We start from the raw sequence: 22539 nt of genomic DNA, 5'->3' as shown, positions 1-22539 counted from the left end.
GGTAGGCAAGGGCGAAAGGTAAGAGGCAGTGGTTCGGTGCAGCCCTCAAGCCCAGCCCAGTCCTGATAGGTGGGGGGCAGGGGAGATGCTCACCATCCTTGAAGGGGTGGATGTACCCAAAGATCCGCAGCCCGTAGTTCTTCCACTTGGGCGACACAGCCAGCTTCTTCACCGTGGTGCGGGTCTGCACATGCCGGGATGAGGGAGAGAGAGAGAGGGACACATCACACCCAGGCCTCGCTCTGGGCCGGGTCACACAAGCACCCACACTCCTGGGGGAGGCAGAGGAGTGTGCCCCACAGCCCCGCCTCTGCCCCACAGCCCCGCCGGGTCCCTAGAGAGGGTGAAATTCCACCATCAGGGCAGCGGCCTCGGGCCCACTTCAGTCCCACACTTTTGACACCCCACATGGGGCTTGAGCGGGCCTCCTGACGGAGGGAAATTCCGCCCAGAGAGAGGTCCCATGGATCCCACAGGAGTTATCTGTCCAGGATCAGTCCCTAGGGGATCCCCAACTCACAGGCTCCCCCGCACTGCAATGGGCTTTGGGTCAGGCCCTCAGGAAGCCAAACACTCTGGCAAACAAAGGTACCGGCCAGAGCAGATCAGCCAGCGACCCCCAGCCAAGCCGAGCCGAGGGGAGGGACGGTGCAGCTGCGACCCAGTGAGGGGCCTGTACTCACGTGGGGAAAGAGTGGGAAGTGCAGGTTCTTCCTCAGGTGCCTCACGGCCCCTCCGCACCAGTCCTCGAAGACGTGAAGGTTCGCCTTCCCCTTGTACTGCAGAATGGACAGCCCCCACGGGGGCGTGAGAGCACGTCCTGGGCCGGGCTCCCACCGGCTCACGTGCACCTCCCCATCGCCGGCCAAAGGCCACGCCCGAATCCCACCCGAGGCCGTGGAGAGATCCCCATGGGCGCCAGATCAGACCCCGCTACACCAGGGCTCAGAGCTGCACAACACCAGACCAAGGCTGGGGCCAGCACACCGGGAGGGGAGCAGCTCAGGGGGCCGTGGAAGGGAAGGGGGCACGCAGCCCAGCAGCACATGCCCCCGCCTGCGCTCCAGGGGAAACGTGGGTGCAGGTTGCTGTTTTTCTGGAGCATTGCATGTTTTTAAACACCCGTTACCTGCCCACCCGGCCAGGCTGCACCAGGGGTCAGAGCAGCCCCAGGTTCCTCAGCCAGCCCATGTTACTGCCAGCTCAAAGGAAGATCAGTTTCAGTTTAAGCCACGCCAGCTCCCCAGCCCTGGCGCTGTCTTCAGCCACTCCCGAGCTCTCCCACGCAGCCACAGCAGGGCACAAATGCACTGGTGGCTCAAACCGGGGCAAATCCCCAGTCTACAGCAGGTCTTAGAAGTCTGCCCCCCGCGGATACCGCCAATTCCTGGCTGATGGGAAAGCCAGCTGCCAGCAACGGGCCTAGCACCATGTCCTAAATGCCCTAGACACAGCTCAAGTTCCAGAGATCAGACCCTGACCAGCCGTCCCACTCCTGCTCCTTCCTGGGCCGGCTGGGCCCCACGGGTAGGGACCCAGGGATTGTTCCACCCTTGACCCCCTTTTCTTTCCCCTCTGTCTTTGTATTTTTGGCCACCCCCCTCCTGTGAAGTGGGATGGCCGCCGTCTTGGCCAACCCATCAAGGACTCAACTGGGGACTCCCAGAGCTAAAAGTAGGAATCTGAGTGGCAGCTCCCCCCTGGGGCTGTACCAGACTCATCACCTAATGAATAGGCCCTGCAAAGCAGACACCAGAGAGTTCCTGTTTACACCCCCAGGCCCAGGCCGAGCACAGCAGAGGAGCGAGCGAAGCAGAGTTCCCAGCTCCTGGTGGGCCTCCCGTCAGAGGCCACCACTAGCATGTGCCAGACTGGCTGAAATCAGGCCCGTGCAGGGGGATCCCAGGCAGGGGTTCGAAAGGCCAGGATCCCTGGGCACTGGCCATGCTCAGGAGGGCAGGACACACAGGAAAGTGGCTGGGAAGCTGGGTGCCGTTATTCCCTTTCCAAAGGCTCTGAGGAGAACCCAGTCGTTCCCTAGGGTGGATGCTGGCAGGGAGCAGAGGAGAGATCTGGGGCTGGTGCTGCCCACCACCCTGCCCATCTCCCGCATGCCGTGGCCTGGAAAGGCCTGTGGGTGGCAGAGCTCCAGAGCTGTGACTGATGGACAAGGCCGATGGCGGGACGGCTCATGTCACCGGGGTGACTCTGAGGCAGAAGAGGGATCCCAGTGTCTGCTGTGGGTTTATTGAGATGGTCGGTCAAATCCCACAGCATCCCTTCATCCCCAACATGCTGCTATGGGGCACCCTCCCAGCTGGTGCCCCGGCCCCCACGTGCCAGCTGCCTGCAGTGACCGCCGCTCCACACGTGCCCTTGGACACTGGCCAGGCCCTGCAGCTGGGGAGGAAGGAGAGGGGGTGGGGCCAAGGGCAGCTGAAGAGGCAGGAAGGCAGGGACGCAGTGATAGGCTTGGAGCAGGCCTGTGGACTAAGACACTTCCCGGGGTGGCAGGGGCACAGGGGAGGGGAAGGGGGCAGCGTCTCTGGGGAGCAGTCCCAGCAGTCTCCAGTCACTCCGCACGGGCACACACTGCCCTGGCCATGCACAGCCCCAGCCCTGGGTGCCTCGGGAGGTCTCGGCACCTGGCAGCACACTGAGACTGGGAATGGTGGGTGGGGAGACAGGGACCCCTGAGCCCTGCCCTGGAGATCAAAGGGAGCCAGCTAACCACGAGAGCCGGCACAGCCAAGGGCTCCCTACCCGCTCTCCGGTCCAGTCGGCTGTGCAATGCCCCCCTCCCCAAGGGCTCGCAGCTCTCCTGCCTGCTGCTGGCTTTCACGTCAGGGCTGCGGTCGGGGTCAAAGCAGCTAAGAATTGAGTGCCGGGTCCCCGCCTCCTAGAGCTGCCCCCACTTGCAATCACTAGAGAAGCCGAATCTCCAGGCTGTCTGTGCGGCGGGGACGCAGCGGGACAATGGACTCCAAGGTCCCGGCTCCCATTAACACAAGCGGTGTTATTAATGCCTCCCCTCCCGCTCAGGCATAGCCAGGGGGCTCGCTCACTGCACAGCCCCCCCTTGCCGGGGAAGCGTGACCACTACCTGCTCCACCATCATCTGCCGCGTCGATCACTGCCATGGCTCGCTGCCGCCACCAGCTCCCGCGCCTGTCCGCTCAGTGGCCTCAGAAGAGCACCAGCAGGGAAAAATTCCCTGCCAAGAGCCATGTCCGCTCTGCCAACCCCATCACGCCCTCCCACCAGCCGTGCCAACCCCGCCGTGCCCTGCCTCCTCTGCCAACCGCCATGCCTTGCCATCAGCCGTGCCAACCCCGCCGTGCCCTGCCTCCTCTGCCAACCGCCATGCCTTGCCATCAGCCGTGCCCACCCCACCATGCCCTGCCACCAGCCGTGCCAACCCCACCATGCCCTCCCACCAGCCGTGCCAACCCCGCCGTGCCCTGCCTCCTCTGCCAACCGCCATGCCTTGCCATCAGCCGTGCCAACCCCGCCGTGCCCTGCCTCCTCTGCCAACCGCCATGCCTTGCCATCAGCCGTGCCCACCCCACCATGCCCTGCCACCAGCCGTGCCAACCCCACCATGCCCTCCCACCAGCCGTGCCAACCCCGCCGTGCCCTGCCTCCTCTGCCAACCGCCATGCCTTGCCATCAGCCGTGCCCACCCCACCATGCCCTGCCACCAGCCGTGCCAACCCCACCATGCCCTGCCACCAGCCGTGCCAACCCCGCCGTGCCCTGCCTCCTCTGCCAACCGCCATGCCTTGCCATCAGCCGTGCCAACCCCGCCGTGCCCTGCCACCAGCCGTGCCAACCCCGCCGTGCCCTGCCTCCTCTGCCAACCGCCATGCCTTGCCACCAGCCGTGCCAACCCCGCCGTGCCCTGCCTCCTCTGCCAACCGCCATGCCTTGCCACCAGCCGTGCCCACCCCGCCGTGCCCTGCCTCCTCTGCCAACCGCCATGCCTTGCCATCAGCCGTGCCCACCCCGCCGTGCCCTGCCTCCTCTGCCAACCGCCATGCCTTGCCATCAGCCGTGCCAACCCCGCCGTGCCCTGCCTCCTCTGCCAACCGCCATGCCTTGCCATCAGCCGTGCCCACCCCACCATGCCCTGCCACCAGCCGTGCCAACCCTGCCATGTCCTGCCTCCTCTGCCAACTCCCATGCCCTGCCACCAGCCGTGCCCACCCTGCCATGCCCTGCCTCCTCTGCCAACCGCCATGCCCTGCCACCAGCCATGCCAACCCCGCCATGCCCTATCACCAGCCGTGCCCACCACCACAGCCTCCCAGCAGCTGTGCCAACTGCCCTGACCTGCCAATAGCCACACCCCGCCAGCTCTAACAACCACATCTTGTGCCTTGTCCCTAGAACTCCACCAACCACGCCCTGCCAACAGCCATGCCATGCCTACTCTGCCATGGCCACATCCCACCTGCTGTGCCAACTCCCACACCCTGCCAGCAGCCACCCCCGCCAGCTGTAACAACCACACCACGTGCCACGCCCCTACAGCTTCACCAGCTATGCCCTGCCAAGAGCCTCGCCAGGTCCACTCTGCCCAGCGCCACATCGCACCAGCTCTGCCAACAACCATGATGCCCCAACAGCCACCCCACTACAGCGGTGCCGACCACGCTGGGCCTTCGATACCCGCTGAACCGCAGCTGTGGCACAGAAAGGGGCTTTTCGCCATGTGCCAACGAACAATAACCCCCAAAACGGGGAGCTCTCGCCGTCTGGGAACCATCAGGGGAGGTGTGCAGCATCAGGTGTGGGGACGCTTCCACACCCCAGGCAATGGCTGCCTTCGCTTGCAGGGCTGCCGTCCCAGAGGGTTTACTGCCCCTCACAGCCCTCGGGATCGGGTGGAACTAGAGCCTAGTCCACTTTGGCCCGTACGCCTTTGGGGTTATTGCCACGCTTGCGATCCAGGGCCAGTCCTCGATCGGGGTAGCCCGGCTGGATGGGGATCTGACCCACGATATCGGGGAGCAGCAGAGACCGGCAAGGTGAGAGCCACTCCCCTCTCAGTGGCGGATGCCAGCCACAGCACCCCACCAGGTCACAGCGTGCTGATCTGCAGCCCCGGTTGCTCTCTCCAAGTTCTAAGAGCTCCCAGCAGAGGCCTCGCCCCCCCCGCCCCCAGGGTGTCGCTACATCCACCAAACACATTGCAGGACGCGGGACTAACCTCCCGAGGCGTCTAATAGGCCATTGGATCTGGTCCTGGAGCTCTCAGCACCCCCACTTCCTGACCACACTGGGCTAACAAGCCCCTCCCAGCTACAGCCCCGGGTCTCTCAGAGATTCCCCTGCCCCAGGGGGGCAGAGGCAGCGGAGACGCCGCTGGCATACGGCATGAGCTCGTTAGGCAGAGAGATGCCTGGCACAGGTTTCAGGCCGCGCTGTGGAGCTCTGGCCCGAGCCCTGCTCTTACTCCAGCTCTGCTGGAGGGCAGCGCAAAGGGGGCCTGGGCCAAGCTGCCTGCTGGCGGCGTTTCCTACCCCGAGCCATGATGGATGAAGAACTCCACGGCTTCTGCTCTCCCCCAGCTGGGTGGCTGACGCGGTCACAACGCCGGCCTGCCAGGCCGGGAGCTCACATGGAGGGAGGCCTTGACCCCCATGGAAAACGAGAGCGGCCGCCAGCTGCGCGCGCCTTTCCATTAACCCAGCACTGCGCCGGCAGAATCAGTCAGAGGGGAAAAGCTGTTTGATGATCTCGCAAGTTCTCCTACGCCTGTCCCCCTGCCCCAGCGCTGTCTCCGCGGCTCCCGCGCATTCAGCGAGGACGGCTTCCCCCCGCCCCTCGCGACTTGCCCCAAAGACGTGCCCTGCCCAGCTCACCTGCTCATTCCACGGCAGAACACGCTTGGTCACGTTCAGCCTGGGGGGCCTCCCGGCTCCATCCACCCCTGGGCCTCTGGAGAGCCAGCCATCAAAGCCCTGCCCTTCGCCCTGCGGGGGAAACCGAGGACAAGGTGAGAGAGCAGCATCCCGGGGAGGGGCCAGGGCAAAAGGAGGAGGGAAAATGGGTGACACCGACACCTAACGCGCCAACAGGCTTTCCGATCACCCGGCCCAATTCTCCACGGGTGTCCAGGACCAGCGGCGCTGCCATCGGTGGAGTGGGACCACTTTCCCCCAGCAGAGCTTTTGGCCCAATGGAGCATTTCCCCGCCCGGAAACGCGGCCTCCTCCTGAGGCCGAAGGCCGCGCAGCTCAGTGCCCCACCGCCATGCCGCAGGACGGCTCAGGGCAGACGGTGAAGACGAATCCCACCTCCAGGGGGGAATTTCAGGCTGGTTAATTGGAACGACCTTAACGGGGCGGCTGGCAGGGCTGACTCATCTGCAAGAAGGGCCAGGGGATCTAAACATCTCTTGTGAGCGGCCAACACCCAGGCGACGGGGCCGGGGGCCCTGTGTGTGTGGGAGAGCAGAGAACTTTCCTGTCTAACCTAGAGATGGCCTCGGGCACCTCCCCAGCACCCCGAAACACGAACAACGGCACAGGACTGTTCTTGGGGATCATTTGTATTGCAGCAGCATGGAGAGGCCCAACTAAGGGATCCGGGCCCCACTGAGCAAGGTGCAATGTATCCCCAACAGAGACAGCCCCCACCCCACAGAGCTTACAGCCCAAGCATGAGACCGGAGACAAGCATGTAACTCGACAGGGTGATAACAGCAATGGTGATCGCTGTCACTTCCGGCTCAGCCAAGAGGAGGGAAGCAGACAGATTGAGCATGTTATGGTTACATGTATCCATTAAAGGAAAGGAAGCCAGAGGAGGGAGTTGTCCATGCTCTGTACTAGCCGGAGCCATCTCCCGGCATGTGGGTTCGTTCCTAGCGGCAGGGAAGTTGAGGGAGCAAAGGTAGCTACCCCTAGAGAGGGAGGAGCCGCCCAGGGATGGGAGACTGACTAAGAGCAAATGGTATGTGCTCAGCGAAACAGGGGATGGGCCAATGGGACCAGGCGCCGTGAGGCCTGCTAATTCAAAGTCCGGTGCCAATGACCATCCGAAGGCTGTGCCGGCAGAGGTGGATTTCAAAGCAGGGGCAGGTCAAAGCAGGCGGGCGGAGAAGAGGGCTGCATGGGGAAGATGAATGCAGACAGGGGTGCCCCCTGCTGCCCACTTTCCTGGCATGCGCAGGGATGAGGCAGAGGGAGGCAGGCGATAAACCAAGCCTGCCCCAATCCGCTTGTGCCATGCGCTCCTCATTACATGGAGACAAATTACCGTGGCGACTGGGGTACTCGAGAAGGAAACAAAGCGCCTCAGCCCATGATAAACGACTCCTTGTCAAGCTCCCTGTCTGGTGGAATTAATTCCCAGCCAGCTGCGCCCAGCGCGGGGAGGGAAGCAGGGACGGAGCCTGGAGCTGCAGACACTCCAGCGCGGCTGCCCAGCCAGCCCCGGAGCAGCGCTGTTTGGGTCCATGGCAGCTGGGGAAGGAATCTGGCTGGTGGCCTGCGTGGCCCAAGCTCGGGCGGCCCCAGGGGACACAGTGCAAATGCAACGTGCAGGCAGGAGGGCGGGGAGACGGGGCCCTATGGCCCTGGAAGATCTTCACAGGCTCTGGAAAGAAGAGGCTCCATTTGCGGTGTGCAGCAGTGGGGAGACTAGTACAGGGCGTCATGACAGGGGGTCCCAGCCCTGATTCACAGTAACCCACTGCGCAAACTCGGAAAACTCACTTAACCGCTTGGTGCCTTGGTTTCCCCATCTGTAAAAGGGGCAAAGCACAATCCCGACCCCTGCTATCCAGCACCGGGTGAGAGGCCCTCTGATGAGAGGTGCTCTCTTTGTGTCGCTATATCCCCTGGCGCAGCCTGATGCTGGCGGATAGCTGCTATTTGATAGGTCTCAGGATGGGCTCACAGTCTTTGCTGTCCGCGACCTTTCCCCAGACACTGCTCTGGATTCCATCCCCCTCTCCTGAGGCGATCCGTCTGCCAGCAGCAGCACCGGTGAGCTTGATCCAGACGCTGGGTGTGGAGGAAGAATAAAAGCGCAGGTCAACCCCAGCTAACCGCAGTTACTCTGAGCTGATCCCCATCCAATCCCAGCGTCTCCCGGCAGCCAGTGAAATAAGGGGTGGTCTTGTGCCTTGGAGGCCACAGGAAACCCGCGCAGGATGTGGGATAAGATGAATAGGCTCAGTGGGTGTGAGGGGGAAAAGCTCAGAAAAGTGGGGGGACAGGTTACTGGTTTATGAGAGCTACTCTCAAGACATTAAATGTGAAGGGGGCAAGCAGGCTGTGAGTGACTGCTCGAGTGCATTCCCTGGAAGCAGAGCCCGGGAGACACCAGCCTGGTCACTACCCACGTTCTGTAGTTCACTGGTGTAACGCTCGTGCAAGGGCATGAGCATGGGGCCATCAGGGCTCCACGTACAAACTCTAGTTGGCTTTGGCGAGTGGCGTGGGTCCTGCCCCGCAGCACCAGGGAGGAGAGAGCGTTTCCATCTGCTCCATGTCTCCCTTTTCTCCGGATACGTCACGTCAGTTTCACAGCACGGCAAGAAACAGACAAGGGCCGACAGAGCGTGGGATCCCAGGGCAGCAGGGGACAGAGCGCTGTGGCCTTCGGAAATGGATGCCCCCCCCACCCCCCACCCCCGGGGCTGCTGGCGTTCGGGGCTGTAACAGGTAACGTACACCTGGGTCACAGAGACACAGATGCAGTCGTTGATGGAGCACACAAGCTGCTATTCACGAACTTGTCCTTGAGCAGCTTGGCTGACAGGGAGCTCAAACCCCGGGGCTGTCACTGGACTCCACTGAACATTTTTCCCAAGGCCAAAGGAGCACAAGGAGCCACCTGGACAAAAATACACAAGCCACCTGAGGCTTTTTGTGCACAGAGCTATTGATCTCCAGCTCGGGCGGTTGGCTACAGTCACTCCCTGTTCACAGAGAGTGACAACAATCCCTCATATACAGCCGCAGACCTGGAGAATCGGGAGTTGGTTCGTATATTGCAGACACCTCCAGTCTGTTTCGCTAGGGCGGGTCTAACAGTTATTTGTGACACCATCCCCACACCTGTGCCATAGCCAAGGCTGGCATCACGTTACTATAAAGGCACCGCTCCTCCGAGAGGCTGACCTCCAAGGCCGGGCTCAGCTGCTTCCAACCTCACCTGTTTTCCCTGCTGCCTTGTTCAAAACAATGGCTGGTTAGATTTTTGTTTTACTTTAAACAAACATGCAGACGCACCCCCCCCCCCCCCAAAATCCCCCTTTCTCCTCACTAGAAGGGATTCCACTCAACAATTCCCTGTCAGGCAGAGAACCGGCTCTTCCACCGTCAAGGCGAACGCTTTGAAAAGCTGACAAACAGGCTGGTCTATCGGAAACTGAGAGGGGGCAGGTGATCAGAACAAGAACGAGGAGCAATGGTCTCAAGTTGCAGTGGGGGAGGTCTAGGTTGGATATTAGGAAACATTATTTCACTAGGGGGAGGGTGAAGCACTGGAATGGGTTACCTAGGGAGGTGGTGGTATCTCCATCCTTTGAGGTCTTTAAGGCCCAGCTTGACAAAGCCCTGGCTGGGATGATTTAGTTGGGGTTGGTCCTGCTTTGAGCAGGGGGTTGGACTAGATGACCTCCTGAGGTCTCCTCCAACCCTGAGATTCTAGGATTCTATGATCAGCATACTCTGGCTGACACCAATTCCAGCCAAAGAGATAGACAGGGGCTCTGATGTAACATCCTGGGCTAACTGGGGGGCTGGGAATCCCAGATGGGAATGTCTCTTTGCCAATCACCAAGTGAGGTGGGGGTCTTTGCTGGCTGGTGAGAGCAGCTGCCTGTGGGCGAAGGGTTAATAAGTAGCTAGTTTGTGCAGCCAGGAGAAGCAAGCGGGGAAACTATTCCCTGTGTAAACGTTAAGGCAGCTGGAGAAGGGGATGTGATTATTATTGATAGTTTCTCTGGCACCCGGAGTGTGAGGTGCTTGCTGGAGCTGGGCAGAGGCACAGATCTGTTTTATTCCCCTAGGGCAGCTGACGTGGATTTGCTGGCCAGCGTTACCCATAGGGCCCTGTACCCAGTGCCCTGCAATGGGGAGCTCAGCCCCCTCTGCCACAGCTACCCCCATTAAAGAGCCTCAGTGGCAATGAGAAGGTTTGAGTCATCATTACCGCAGCGGAGGGTTCGCGCTGCACCAGCCCAGGGCGCCTCACCGACTCTCCCTGACTGGGGGCCCAGCCTTATGAAGCCGGCAGGGAGCTGGTTTTGGGGACATTCCACATTCCCACCCCGGTTCTCCCTTTCCGCTCTGTCTAAGCACTGATTTGCTCGATGAGCGTCTGGCTCTGAGGTGGGACTTATCGATCGGGCTCTGGCTAATTGATAGTGGGCAGTAAGTGGTATCGGTAATCCATCCATTCACCATTTCCACTCGCTGGCTGCTCAGCTGCGATCCCATCACAACCAACATTCACCTTGGTGCGTCATTGCTGTCCCAGGCCCCAGGGCTGCTCCCCGCACCAGCCATTCCCAGCATCACGGCTTGGCTTGTATTTATTTCTTGGCCTCCCTACGCTCCCTCGGAGGCTGGGCTCTCATTAGCCTCATTCTCCATATGAGGCAACTAGGGCCCAAAGAGGCCAAGTGACTTGCCCAAGGTCACACAGGAAGCACGTGGCAGAGCCAGAAATTGAACCCTGATCTCCTGACTCCCACTCCAGTGCCTTAATAACAAGCCCACCCTTCTTCCCCCAGGCTGGCATTGCCAGTGAATGCCCCACTGGGCTCAGCAAAGGCAGAGATACAGTCTGCCCAGCAGAACTCGGGGCGGGAGGAAGTTGCCAGCTCCTGATGCTGTATGAGGAGCTGCTTGCAGAGAGAAGGGGCAGGAAGTCTGAATGGTTGCTCCTGCTTGACAAGCCAGGGTCTCTCTCAAGGAGACTCCCCTTTCCTTGGCACGTAAGGTCCCTGGGCCCTGCCTGTGATGCTGTTAGCCCTGCAGTGAACACAGCTGGTGGGGGAGTCCACTGGGACTGGAGATCTCGCCTGATACGGCTCACGCTGCCCCCGTACCGGGGGTGACGCAACAGTGCTTCTGGGGGGGGGGAGGGCTCTGTTATCCCCAAGGGACTGGTCCCCAGTGCTGGGAACAAAAGAAGCCCAGCCCACCCTCCATTGCCACGGAGAACTTGGCAGAGCAGAGCCAGGGCACCCAGTGGCTGGAGCAGAAGGGAGGCGCGGGGGTGACATTTGCCCACTGGCTGAAACAGGGCACGCCCCCCGCCCAGTCACCCCTGCGGTAAGTCACTGGGCTATGGAACAGGCCACCCGGAGGCGAGATTCCTTTCTGGTTCTCCTCTTCCTTTTAAAGGGATCGGGCTAATTCAATTGCAGGTGTGTGTCTCACAATTTAGAGGGACTAGGCTGGCGCTCGCCTTCACGCCACAACTCGGGATTGATTCAATTGTGCCGATCAGCATGGACAGTGCAGTAATTCCTATGCCTCTCTCTGGGCCCGCCACACTGCGCCAGCAGTCTGTTATTAACCAGGACAGCTTGTCCTGGGGGTGTCACCCCACTTCTCTTCCAAGAGGGGCCCCCTGCAGCATCTCGCTCAGCCCTTTAAGCACTGGGCCATGCACGGCTTTTACTGCAAGCTGATCTCTCAAGAGGTATTCATTTCAGAAGAGCTGGGAGCTCCCCCTTTCACCACAGCTTCTTCCAGCACCGAGCCTCCAGCGGTAGGACCTCGTCAAGGTACACCCAGCCAAGCAGGGCCCACAGAGCCCTGCTGGCCAAGCGGAGCAGCATCTGGTAGAGCTTTCTGAACGGGTGCTTGTCATTTACCATGCCCTGTTGGTACACGGCACTGCCCTCCAGTGCTCAGAAGCAGACCCGCTCCTGTGGGGGCAATTCTCTTGCTCTCTCATGGCGGACGGGAGTGCCATTGCCGTGAGTGTGCAGGAGAGTGGACAAAACGTCCCACACATTTCTTTGTTTCCATTTGCTCCTTGAAGTTTTCCATCTGCTGCCAGCGGAGGGAGATTCATCGGGTCTCTCTGAGCGGGGGACCAGAGTTCAACTCATGGGCCTGGGGCTTGGGCTGGAGTCCAGCTTGCAACTGGGACATCTGCAGACAAGACCCCTTGTGGATCAGTTGTGCTTCCCACCCTCCCCAGCTGGAGACAGAGGTGGCAGGTGCATACATATGGCACCTGCATGCCTGGCCATTTCCTGTGCACCATCTCCGACAGGCAGATCCTGCAGCATCTCCAAAGGCACCTTGCAAAAATTAAAGCCCCATCCATGGTAACCGCAGGAGAGACAGAGCCACTGAAGGGACATCGCCCACAGAAACCTCTCTGGCACCAAACCTTCTGCCTGGTGCACGTTCAGTGAGCTGCACTGCGAAAAGAGACCTGAAGGTTTGCTATGGACTGGGGACTCTCTTCTGCATGGATGGACCCCAGGGGTGGGTGAATCCAGCAGCCAGACTGCTTCCCACGCAGGAGATTGCTGAAGTGAAGGCGGAGAGCGGGGCAGGTTTTTGAAGCCGGTTTCGTTCATATTACCCACTCCCGTCTGGCTCTGCAGTGATTTAGAAGCAAGCAGTGGAGCAGGGGATCCAAAGGCAGTGTGGCTCAGGGGATCAGAGACACTGGGCCTTGGAGGGAACTAATGATGGGAGAAGGGGAGGTCTAAAATGCTCTGAACCCTTCCCCTTGGATACCAGTGGTTTCTTCTTTCATCCTCTCTAGGGCCTATTAATCGCCTCCCACTTGGCATTCTCGGGGGCTTTTGGGAGACTCTGGCAGCTGGTCATTGTCCCCCGAGCCTTTGGAACACAGATTAATAGATTCCAAGGCCAGAAAGGCCCACTGCGATCATCTGGGCTGAGCTCCTGTGGGTCACAGACCAATGCACTGCCCCGAAATAATTCCTAGAGCAGAGCTTTCAGGATAACCTCCAACCTGGACTTTAAAATGGCCAGTGCTGGAGAATCCACCACAAGCCTCTGTAAATTGTTCCAGGGGCTAATTACCCTCGCTGGTAAAAATGGGTGCCTTATTGCCAGTCTGAATTGTCTAGCTTTGGCTCCCAGCCGAGCCACAGCCCCTCGTAATGATGGCCCGGGGGGAAGTCTGTCTAGACTTATGCCCCCAGTGGCCCTTCAGTTGCTGATGCTGGCCCCTGGCAGGCTCCATGCTGTGGGTTTGATTTAATTACCTGGGCACCTGCGGTTCTAAGATGGCAAAGAAAAATGGACGGGACAGAAAAAATAGCATCCCACTCTTGAGTGCGACAGGGAAGACGAAAGCTCCAATGACCCCCTCTCCAGAGCTCGCCCTGCTCCTGACACAACCCACCTTGGGGGAGACTAGGAACACTCGGGTCATCCACGGGCAGCACAAACATGGGCATGGAGGGGGAGAAGTGACTTGCCCAAGGTCACTGAGCGAGTCCCTGGCTGCATCCATCTGAAAACCTGCATCTCCCAGCTCCCAGTCCTGCATGCCAGGTCCTAGCCCATGCTGGGTGTCCTGCCCTGTTTACAGAGATACACCCACACAGGTGCCGGGCATTTCACAGCTGGGGATGTGAGGCGTGGCGGTGGTGCCCTGGCACGGGGACTCAGACGCAGGAAGTTAGCGAGAGCAGGGACATGAGGGAAGTAGGGAGGAGGAGAAAAGATGGAGAGAGGGGAGGAAAAGGAAGTAGTGTGTGGGGGGCTCCTAGTCTTTTAATCTGTGTCTATGCAGTGCCTGGCACAGCCGGACCCTGATCTTGATCGGGGCCTCCATGTGCTACTGGAATTGACAATGCTGAGCTATTCATTATTTGTAGGCAAGCCAAGAGCCCAGGCTGCCCTGGGAGCCCCATCACACCAGGCCCTGTACACAGCACAGTAAGGGCCAGACAGACACTACAAACCATCCCCGTTTTACAGATGGGGAACCGAGGCACAGGGACACTCAGGGAGTCTGTGGCAGAGGTGGGAGTCGAACCCAGACCTCCCAAGGCCAGCCTTTCTCTCCAGCCCCGGCTTCTCCAGAGACCCCTGCTGCTGGGGGACAGTGAGCAAAGGTTCCCTGAGCGCATCGGGCCGCAGAGGCTGAAGGGACCAAGCAAGAGGGCAGCCCCTGGAGACTCCAGGGAGGGCCACTGCTGTGGCCAGCTGGGAAGGTAACAAGTGCATCACACGCCGGAGCGGAGACAGATAAATGCTGTAAACAAAGAGGAGCCCATTAGGATGCGTGGCACTACGGAAGTAATTAGCAAACTTTGTCTGAACGAACTAATTAAAGCCCCAGAGGAGGGGAACAATGCCCTCTGAAAACGTGATTAGACAGGCGGCATAATTAGGCTTTGATTGTTTGAAAGGAAGAATTCCTTCCGCTCCCTTGGAAAGTTTAGCCCGAATTCTGGAGCAGCCTTTGGAAGATGTGCTGCTGCGGGTGGGGGACGGGGACGGGGGGGTCTGAAGGTGTCAGCGCAGGGCGGTGGAGGGGGCAGCTGGTACGAGCGCCGTCCAAGTCCCTCCCACGCGCTGGTTCCAAAACTCGGTGGCACTTCCGTGCCGACTTCTGGAGGATTCGCTGGGGTCCCCGGGGATGGTGAGAGCTCCCCGGTGCCACAAGATCGTTGCCCCCCGCCCCGTGGCGCAGGCCCTGCGGGAGGGAGGGAGATGATGGGTGGGATCCGGCCACGTGGCGCTGGACTGATACACACCAAAGGGGGGAAGCCGCATCGACTGCGGCCCACATTGAACAAGCCTATTTCTTGCCATCTCATGGCTGCCTAGCGTGCAGCTGGCTCTCATTAGCAGCACACGCTCGGGAAACCCAAATAAATGGCTCTCTCCACTCCGGGGCGGCTGAGCTGTAGCAGATAAAAGCTTCTCTGTCCCCTGCCACAGCGGGGCTGCGATGGCGCCGTGCCATGGCTAGGGAGAGCGAGGGGCTCTGCTGGAGGAGGGGCTGGGCACTGCCTTGCCCTAGCTATAAGGAGCTGCCTGTGGACGGCAGCCTCTGTAATTAACACACCGCCGAGTTTCAACCGCTCTGGGCTCCAGTTTTCCATCTCTGGGTGTTTTTAGCCCGATTGGTTTGCTTTGGGTCCAGGGAGCTATTTCAGCCATGGCTGTTTGTCTTTCCAACCAGTGAAATTTCCCCCTCCCTGCCCTGACAGAGGCAGCAATTCACAGCCTGGCTCCCCTGAGCTGGCAGCTGCTGGCGGGACAACTCTCCTGTTTGCTTACAGTGCTGGCGGGAAGACGGGGCGTGTTATGTTCAGGGCTCTGTGAGATGCCCCTCCCGGCCTTGCTCAGGGGGCCACCACCACTGAATTGATGGGATGATGGAGAACAGGCAATGGGGCTTTGCTTTGAGGCAGCCCCGCCCCACCCTGGCTGGCAGGGAGAGTTGCACCCCCCACATCCCCACCTGCCTCCCACAGGTCAGTAGGGCCTGCAAAGCAGTTTGAGACGGTCAGGTGACAGGGCAGGAGACGCTCAGGGTTTCTGCTCGGGAACACCCTGCGGGGGCACCCTACGACTGTGCCGATTCCGCGCTGGAGACCGGGTAGCGCTGTCTGATGGGCCGCAGCACTGGCAACCTTTGCAGCCAAAACCGGGGTCCTGTCTCTGCACCCAGCTCAGGAGCGATTTCAGTTCCCTTGGTAACCCCTGCAGGAGCCTGCCACCTGATTTTCAGCCAACCCTCCTTGTTCTCACACAGCCAGGGAGGACGTGCACCAAGAGATCACCCTCTGGCTGCCTCGGCTCAGCAGAGAGAGCTGGGGCAGGAAGGGGCCCATGCACAGCACCCAATCTATGCTCTGTAGTTCAATGCGTGGGGCTGGGGAAGGGCAGCACCACACAGATCCCCATGCCAGAGGCTGCAGCGTGGCGTGTAGAGAACCTGGCTGCACTGGGGGAGGCAAGCAGACGGGGGCGAGAAGCAGCCGCCCAGGACCGCTGGCTGGGTCCCGCTTAACAGCCACCTGTGCTCCAGTGACGTCCCCGAGATGAGACGGGGGCCAAAGCCACAGAGAAGCTAAGTGTTCAGCTCTGGCCTCTCTCCATCCCCCCAGGGAAGAAGAGCCATTAGTGCCCCAGGGGTGCTCCCCCCGCCAGCAAGCATGGGACAGAGAAGGGCACCGAAGCTGCTTCCATGGACTGAGACCACGCGATGCCCGCACCTTGTCCAGTGCCGTCAGGGCTGGTCCTTCCTCTCCGAACAGCACAGAAGGGGAACAGATGCAGGCAGAGCCTCAGAGGGAAGGGGAGGGATCAGGCAGGAGGTGAGGGAGACAGCAGGGCTGGTCAGGGTGCAAAAGATGAGAGGAAATAGCTGGGATAGACCACGCCAAGCAGGCTTTCCTGCTGCCCCAACCCTAGAACACAAAGGGGGGTGCGATCCAGCGGAGGCGACACATGAAATGTGGCTAAAAGGAAATATCTCTGTTGTGCCATGATAAGAAACCTGTGGGACTCCCTGCAGCAGGGCAAGGCTGATGGCTTGGAAACCATGTAGGAACATCTGACAGAGGTTTACTTTGTCTAGTGGATACAGCAGGGAACTGGGTGTCCGGACACCTGAGTTCTACTCCTGTTCCCTGGTTGACCCGCAAGTCGTGCCGATCTCTCACTGTCTCCACTTCTCTGGGTGTGTCAGAGAGGATGCTACAGACCCACTTTAATCAGATGCTTTGGTAGCCTCACGTCAAGGGTGTGCAAAGGGCAGAAGAGCAGGCTGGACTTTTGCACCAGTATCAGCATTTCAAGAGCTCTCAATCCTCATGCTTCAGGGCAGCAGCTTGGCCAGGAAGAAATGGCCCCGGCCTGAATTGTCCAGATTAGCTGCATTCTGGAGGGAGATGGAGTTGGCTCTGATATCTAAACCCCCTGGAAGTGGCCTTGGCTGTAGACGGTCCATTGCTCTGCCCTGTACAGAGTCTGCAGTTAGCTAGGGCCAGCACAGGGCTCCATTAACCCAGGTCTCTGCGTGTGGCATGCCAGTCTTTCCACACCCTGTGCTAATTGCAGGCACATGATTGCCATGCCAGTGCCGTGGCTGCCAATGCCTCAGGAAAGGGGCAGCGATCGGTCAACGTCACGGTTATCGCAATGAGGGGAAATGAAGCATCACTGTCAGGCAGTGAAATGTGAGCTTTCCTTCCGCCGGGCTCCCACGCTGCCAAGCCTGGCTCGGAGCCTGCCCGAGCCCCAATGGCACTGTCCTGGAGGAGCAAGCCAGCCCCAACGTGCTCCTTGCGCTGCCCTGGGCGAGGGGCGCTGCATGGCGCAGGGCAGGCCCCGGGAAGGGCTAGTACAGCAGCAGCGCCCAGGTACCCTCCAGCCCCAGAGGCCCACAGCCAGATCCCCCGGCCCTGACAGCCCTGGAGGCGGCAGGAGTGCAGGGCTTGGGCTGGGGAGCTCTCACAGCCCTCGACCAACACTCCTGTCCCCTGGGGGCAGGAAACACCCTGCATGGGCGACTGCCGCGGCTGCCCCCACACACGGGCTCTCGTCGCTGAGGTCAAGTGGGACAATCCCAGCCCTGCCCTTAACCCCCTTCTCAGTGCCCCGTGCTGGGAAGTTCGCCCCACCCTGGGGACGGTGAGAGGGGAAGGCCCCAGCAGGTTTCTCTCTCCGTCCCTTGCGTCGCATCCTGAACCCGAGAGGGGTGCGGCCCAGGGGCCCCTTCCCAGGGCAGGCTTCTCTGGCCCTTGGGGAGGCAGGCGGCCAACTCAGCTGCAGCAAGAGCATCCATTTCGGGTTTCGGACGACCCCGCCCGCGGCAGGCTTCCAGGGAGAGGGGAGCAGCAGGGGCGGCACATCAAAGCCGCCATGGCAGCCACCGCGCTAAGCACATCGCAATCTACAGAGCGGCAGGTGCAGCCCGGGGCTCGAAACACCCCCTCCCCCTTCAGTAACGTCAGGAGCAGCTCACTGTGCTCAGACAACAGCCGGGCTCTTGGCCCCGGAGATTCCAGCCACGTCCAGTTCAACCACCCCCAGCCCCGGGCTCCATCCGATGGGCCGGCCCCCACGACCTTCCAACAGGGCAAGGCCACCTGGAGACCCAACCCCACTGCCACAGCCCCCTCCCTGCTCCCCACCTCGTGTTATCTCCCAGGGCAGGCTGAGCGGTGCCCTACCCCTACTCTGTGCTTCCCAACAGGGCGATGCCAAGCAGGGGCTGCCCCACACCTCCTGCCATGTGCTTGCCAAGAGGGCTCCTCATCGGGACCCCCGGACAGCACAGTGAGCATTCCGACCCAGGGATCCCGTCAGAGATCCCCACACACATCGCCAGGGGGATGGATCCATAGGAACCAACACACACACGCCTACGTGGCTTCCAACAGCACAATCCCCTAAGGACTCCTGTTTTTACTTCCTACCGGGGCCATCCTATGCCCCCCCACTATGGGTTTCCCACCAGGGCTATCCCCCTTCTCTTCACAGGACCCCTGCCTCCCTCAGGGCACCCTCTGTGTCCGGGCAGCGTCAATGGGGAGACCCCTTTGCCAGCCCAGCTCCAGGGGCACCAGGAACCCATGCAGGGCGATCCCAAGGTGCATCGGCCCCCTCCCCCAGCACGCACACGGCTACAGCCCCTAGGCGCCTCCAGCCCAGAACTGGAGCCGCTAGGAGCTCATTTCCCATTTAACAGAGAGAAGACAGGCCAGCCTGTGATTACCATCTGCTCATCCTCCCGGCTCTCGCTGGAGTCTTCGGCCTTTCTCTGCTGAACCGCTGCCCGGGCCCCGGCCACACGCCTGCCAGCGTCTGTCACCTCACCCAGCCTCTCACCATCTGCAAACAACAAACAGACGCAGCGGGGCACATGAGACTACAGCGCCCTGGCCGGCAAGCCAGCACCCACCCACCGCGGCCCTGGGGAGATGGGAAGGGGACTCTGCCCCCCGGCGCAGTGCCAAGGAGCACCCAGGTCTGAGCTACCAGCACCACCACCTGTGTCTGTCGTGGTCTCAGTCCACAGCCCCGTCCATAGCCAGGGCCAGTCTGTTCCTTCTGCAGCGGCCACCTTTCTCCCAGCACCACAGAAAAGCCCTGGCTGACATTTTCAGACTTGGGTGCTGCACGGAGGACGCCCAAATCAACGACCTGATTCTCAGAGGCACTAGCACCCGGGGGTCCCGCTGGCCGCAGGGGCCCATGGGAGGGTTAACTTTAGGCACCCAAGTTTGAAAAGCAGAGCCTAAATCTCTAGTGGCAACAGAGCTACACCCTGGCTCAGCCCTGACCAGGAAACCCAGTCACTGACGGGGACCCGGGGGGAGAGGAAGACATGCGGTGGTGTGTATCTGGCAGGCACCAGGATGCCGGATGGGACACTCTCCCAAACCAGAGCCTAACAGGGCAGGGACCATCCTTCCATTGTGGGTCTATACAGCACCTTGCACAACAGGGTTCTGGCCCAGGCCTGGGGCACTCCTAGGGGCTCCCGCAATAGAAACAGCTAGATCCCATTTCACCCCCCGTGGTGCTCTGCTCCTTGTACCCCCAGGGGGTAGGGCCTGGCATAGGCGATTGTCAAACAGCTAAGAGAATCCAAGGCTGCCAGTTAGGAGTGGGGGTCTGAAGGAACTGGAGAGTCCTTAGGATAAGAGGGAAGGTCCTCTCATGGATCGGTAACCAGTTAAAAGATAGGAAACAAGGGTAGGAATCGATGGTCAGTTTTCAGAATGGAGAGAGGTAAATAGTGGTGTCCCCCAGGGGTCTGTCCTGGGACCAGGACACCGAATGATCTGGAAAAGGGGGTAAGCAACGAGGTGGCAAAATGTGCAGCTGATACAAATGACTCAAGATAGTGAAGTCCAAAGCAGACTGCAGAGAGTTACAAAGGGATCTCACTAAACTGGGTGACTGGGCAACAACATGGCAGATGAAATTCAGTGTTGAGCAATGTGAAGTAATGGAAAACATACTCCCCACTCTACACCAACTGATCGGATCTACCTTAGCTGTGGATCTCTCCTCACGGGGAAGCTGTTCCAGACCCCTCAGCATTTCTGTTGCCCTTCTCTGTACCTTGAACAATTCCAGTATAGCTCTTTGGAGCTGAGGAGACCAGAACCGCACGCAGGAGAGTTACGCAGCTCACGCCCTCTCTGAGCACCCAGGAGCACCAGTAAGAACGCTGCACAGTGGGACCCTGCACCAGGATCTATTGCCACAGCCAGTGGTGCCCCTTCACCATCCACCAGCAGCCTCCCGAGACACTCTCCCCCGCCCGCTCGGCAAGATGCACCGGCACCAGAGACGCCCCCCAGCACCCATCCACCCCAGCTCCCCTGTGTGACTGGCTGATAAAATCAAATGACACGTACCTGGGTGCCCAGAGGGAGCCCATGAGGGGGCACTAGCTAGAACCAGAGGCAGCTGAGGGAAGTGTTAGGACACGCTCAGGGCTGCTTCATCCATGACCTGCAGCTTCACCTGGGTGCTCAACTCAGCTCTGCCCATGAACCCCAGTGCTGACATGCAGCCCCCTGGTATCCCAGCCCCGGGCCCCACCCAGCTCTGCCCATGAACCCCAGTGCTGACCTGCAGGCCCCCCACCCCCCGGTTATCCCAGCCCCGGGCCCCACCCAGCTCTGCCCATGAACCCCAGTGCTGACCTGCAGTGCCCCCACCCCCCGGTTATCCCAGCCCCGGGCCCCACCCAGCTCTGCCCATGAACCCCAGCTGTAGCCTGCTCCCTCCCCACCACACAGCTTTGCCAGTGGCCCCCAAGCTCCCCTGCTATTTCAGTGGTGGCCTCTCCTGAACGCAAGCTGCCAATTAAGTTAAATGGGACCAGGACACACGTCAGGCAGGGCCAGGCCAGGACGTGGTCTTGGGGCCCTGGGAACTTTTGCCAAGTTCTGAGATTATTTTTGGTGCACAGCTGCTGCGTCCCGGCTGCTCTCTGCAGATGAGGTCTGAGCTCAGTGGCCACCACAAATGCCTCCTCAGACCACCAGCCGTGCTTGGGCCACCAGCTTAACCCAGCTGCCTTGGGCTCTCTCAGCCTTTGGGCTGGGCACACGGGGGGACACCAAGAGAAGCAGAATCTGGGACAGGTGGCAATACCCAGGCCCCACTGAATAGCTTTCAATGCCCCGCCCAGAGCAGCTGCTGTCACCTGCTGGCCCTGCCACAGCCTTGGAGGGGGAGCCCCTGGCACCTGGGACATCCTGCCTCACAGCAGACACTGCTGGGGGAGTATCAGGGCCAGGTGATGGCACAGAGCATGCAGCCAGGGCAGGGCTAGAGCAGCTGACGGAGAGAGGGGGCCTCCCCAGAGCCCAGGCAGTGTGGGGCAGAGGGCATGTGTCTCTGGGGGCTGAGCACTCGCCTGGAGAGGGGCTGCAGGGGAAGGGGTTGCCCTGGTCCCGGGAGGCATGTGCCGTGCGGACAGAGGGGCTGGCCCTGGCGCTGGGGGGAGGAGGCAGGGGAGCAGAGGGCACTGCTCTTTGGCCAGGGCTCCTTCACCACATCTGTGCCGAGCGGCTTGCAGCGGCTCATCAGTGTCAGCTTTAATTACACCTAAGGTAGCCCAGCCTGCAGCCCTGACGTAAGAGCAGGGATGAGCTGCAGGCTCCTGGCTCCATGGCTGAGCATCCAGCCCCAGAGATGGGGCAGCGGGGCCCCCGTGCACCCAGCTGGCCAGCTGCTGCCTGCCCCACAGCACTGCAGCACAGAGGGGGGAGCACTTCTTCTAACACTCCTGTTTCTCCCCCAGCTGTCCCCAGCAAGGCACACAGTGGATTCCCCAGCCCCGACGGCCCCTGGGTTCGCAGCATCCATCACCTCCCACGCCCACAGCCAGATCCCCCGGCCCCGACAGCCCTGGGGGCGGCAGGAGTGCAGGGCTTGGGCTGGGGTGCTCTCACAGCCCTCGACCAACACTCCTGTCCCCTGGGGGCAGGAAACACCCTGCATGGGCGACTGCCGCGGCTGCCCCCACACATGGGCTCTTGTCGCTGAGGTCGAGTGGGACAATCCCAGCCCTGCCCCTAACCCCCTTCTCAGTGCCCCGTGCTGGGAAGTTCGCCCCACCCTGGGGACGGTGAGAGGGGAAGGCCCCAGAAGGTTTCTCTCTCTGTCCTTTGCGTCGCATCCTGAACCCGAGAGGGGTGCGGCCCAGGGGCCCCTTCCCAGGGCAGGCTTCTCTGGCCCTTGGGGAGGCAGGCAGCCAACTCAGCTGCAGCAAGAGCATCCATTTCGGGTTTCGGACGACCCCGCCCGCGGCAGGCTTCCAGGGAGAGGGGAGCAGCAGGGGCGGCACATCAAAGCCGCCATGGCAGCCACCGCGCTAAGCACATCGCAATCTACAGAGCGGCAGGTGCAGCCCGGGGCTCGAAACGCCCCCTCCCCCTTCAGTAAGGAGCCAAACAAAGAGGAAACCAGCTTGGGGCTAGAGGGGACTGGGCCTGTGGGATCCCACGGGGCTCCGGTCCTTTCTGATCCACTTCCTTCCCATCCAGAGGGGGCCTCCTAAAATGGCTCCCATGCCCAGCGT

At 60.9% G+C, this 22539-nt stretch overlaps 1 protein-coding gene across 1 annotated transcript in view; it reads right to left on the bottom strand.

Moving 5' to 3' along the window:
* Positions 1–22539, bottom strand: part of B4GALNT4 (beta-1,4-N-acetyl-galactosaminyltransferase 4) — a 123924-nt gene that overhangs the window by 37746 nt on the left and 63639 nt on the right. Inside the window, exons 2-5 of the mRNA XM_084632229.1 lie at positions 18709–18824; positions 5868–5978; positions 684–779; positions 94–184 (exon numbers count right to left, since the gene is read on the bottom strand). Coding sequence (XP_084488355.1) covers positions 94–184; positions 684–779; positions 5868–5978; positions 18709–18824 — 414 coding nt within the window. The remainder of the gene's footprint in view (positions 1–93; positions 185–683; positions 780–5867; positions 5979–18708; positions 18825–22539) is intronic.

This window comes from Lepidochelys olivacea (genome assembly GCF_965140295.1).
Source record: "Lepidochelys olivacea isolate rLepOli2 genome assembly, chromosome: 6".
NCBI classification, from domain to species: domain Eukaryota; kingdom Metazoa; phylum Chordata; order Testudines; family Cheloniidae; genus Lepidochelys; species Lepidochelys olivacea.
Note: the sequence above shows the minus strand (reverse complement) of the source record. Positions and strands in the feature narration are given on the sequence as shown.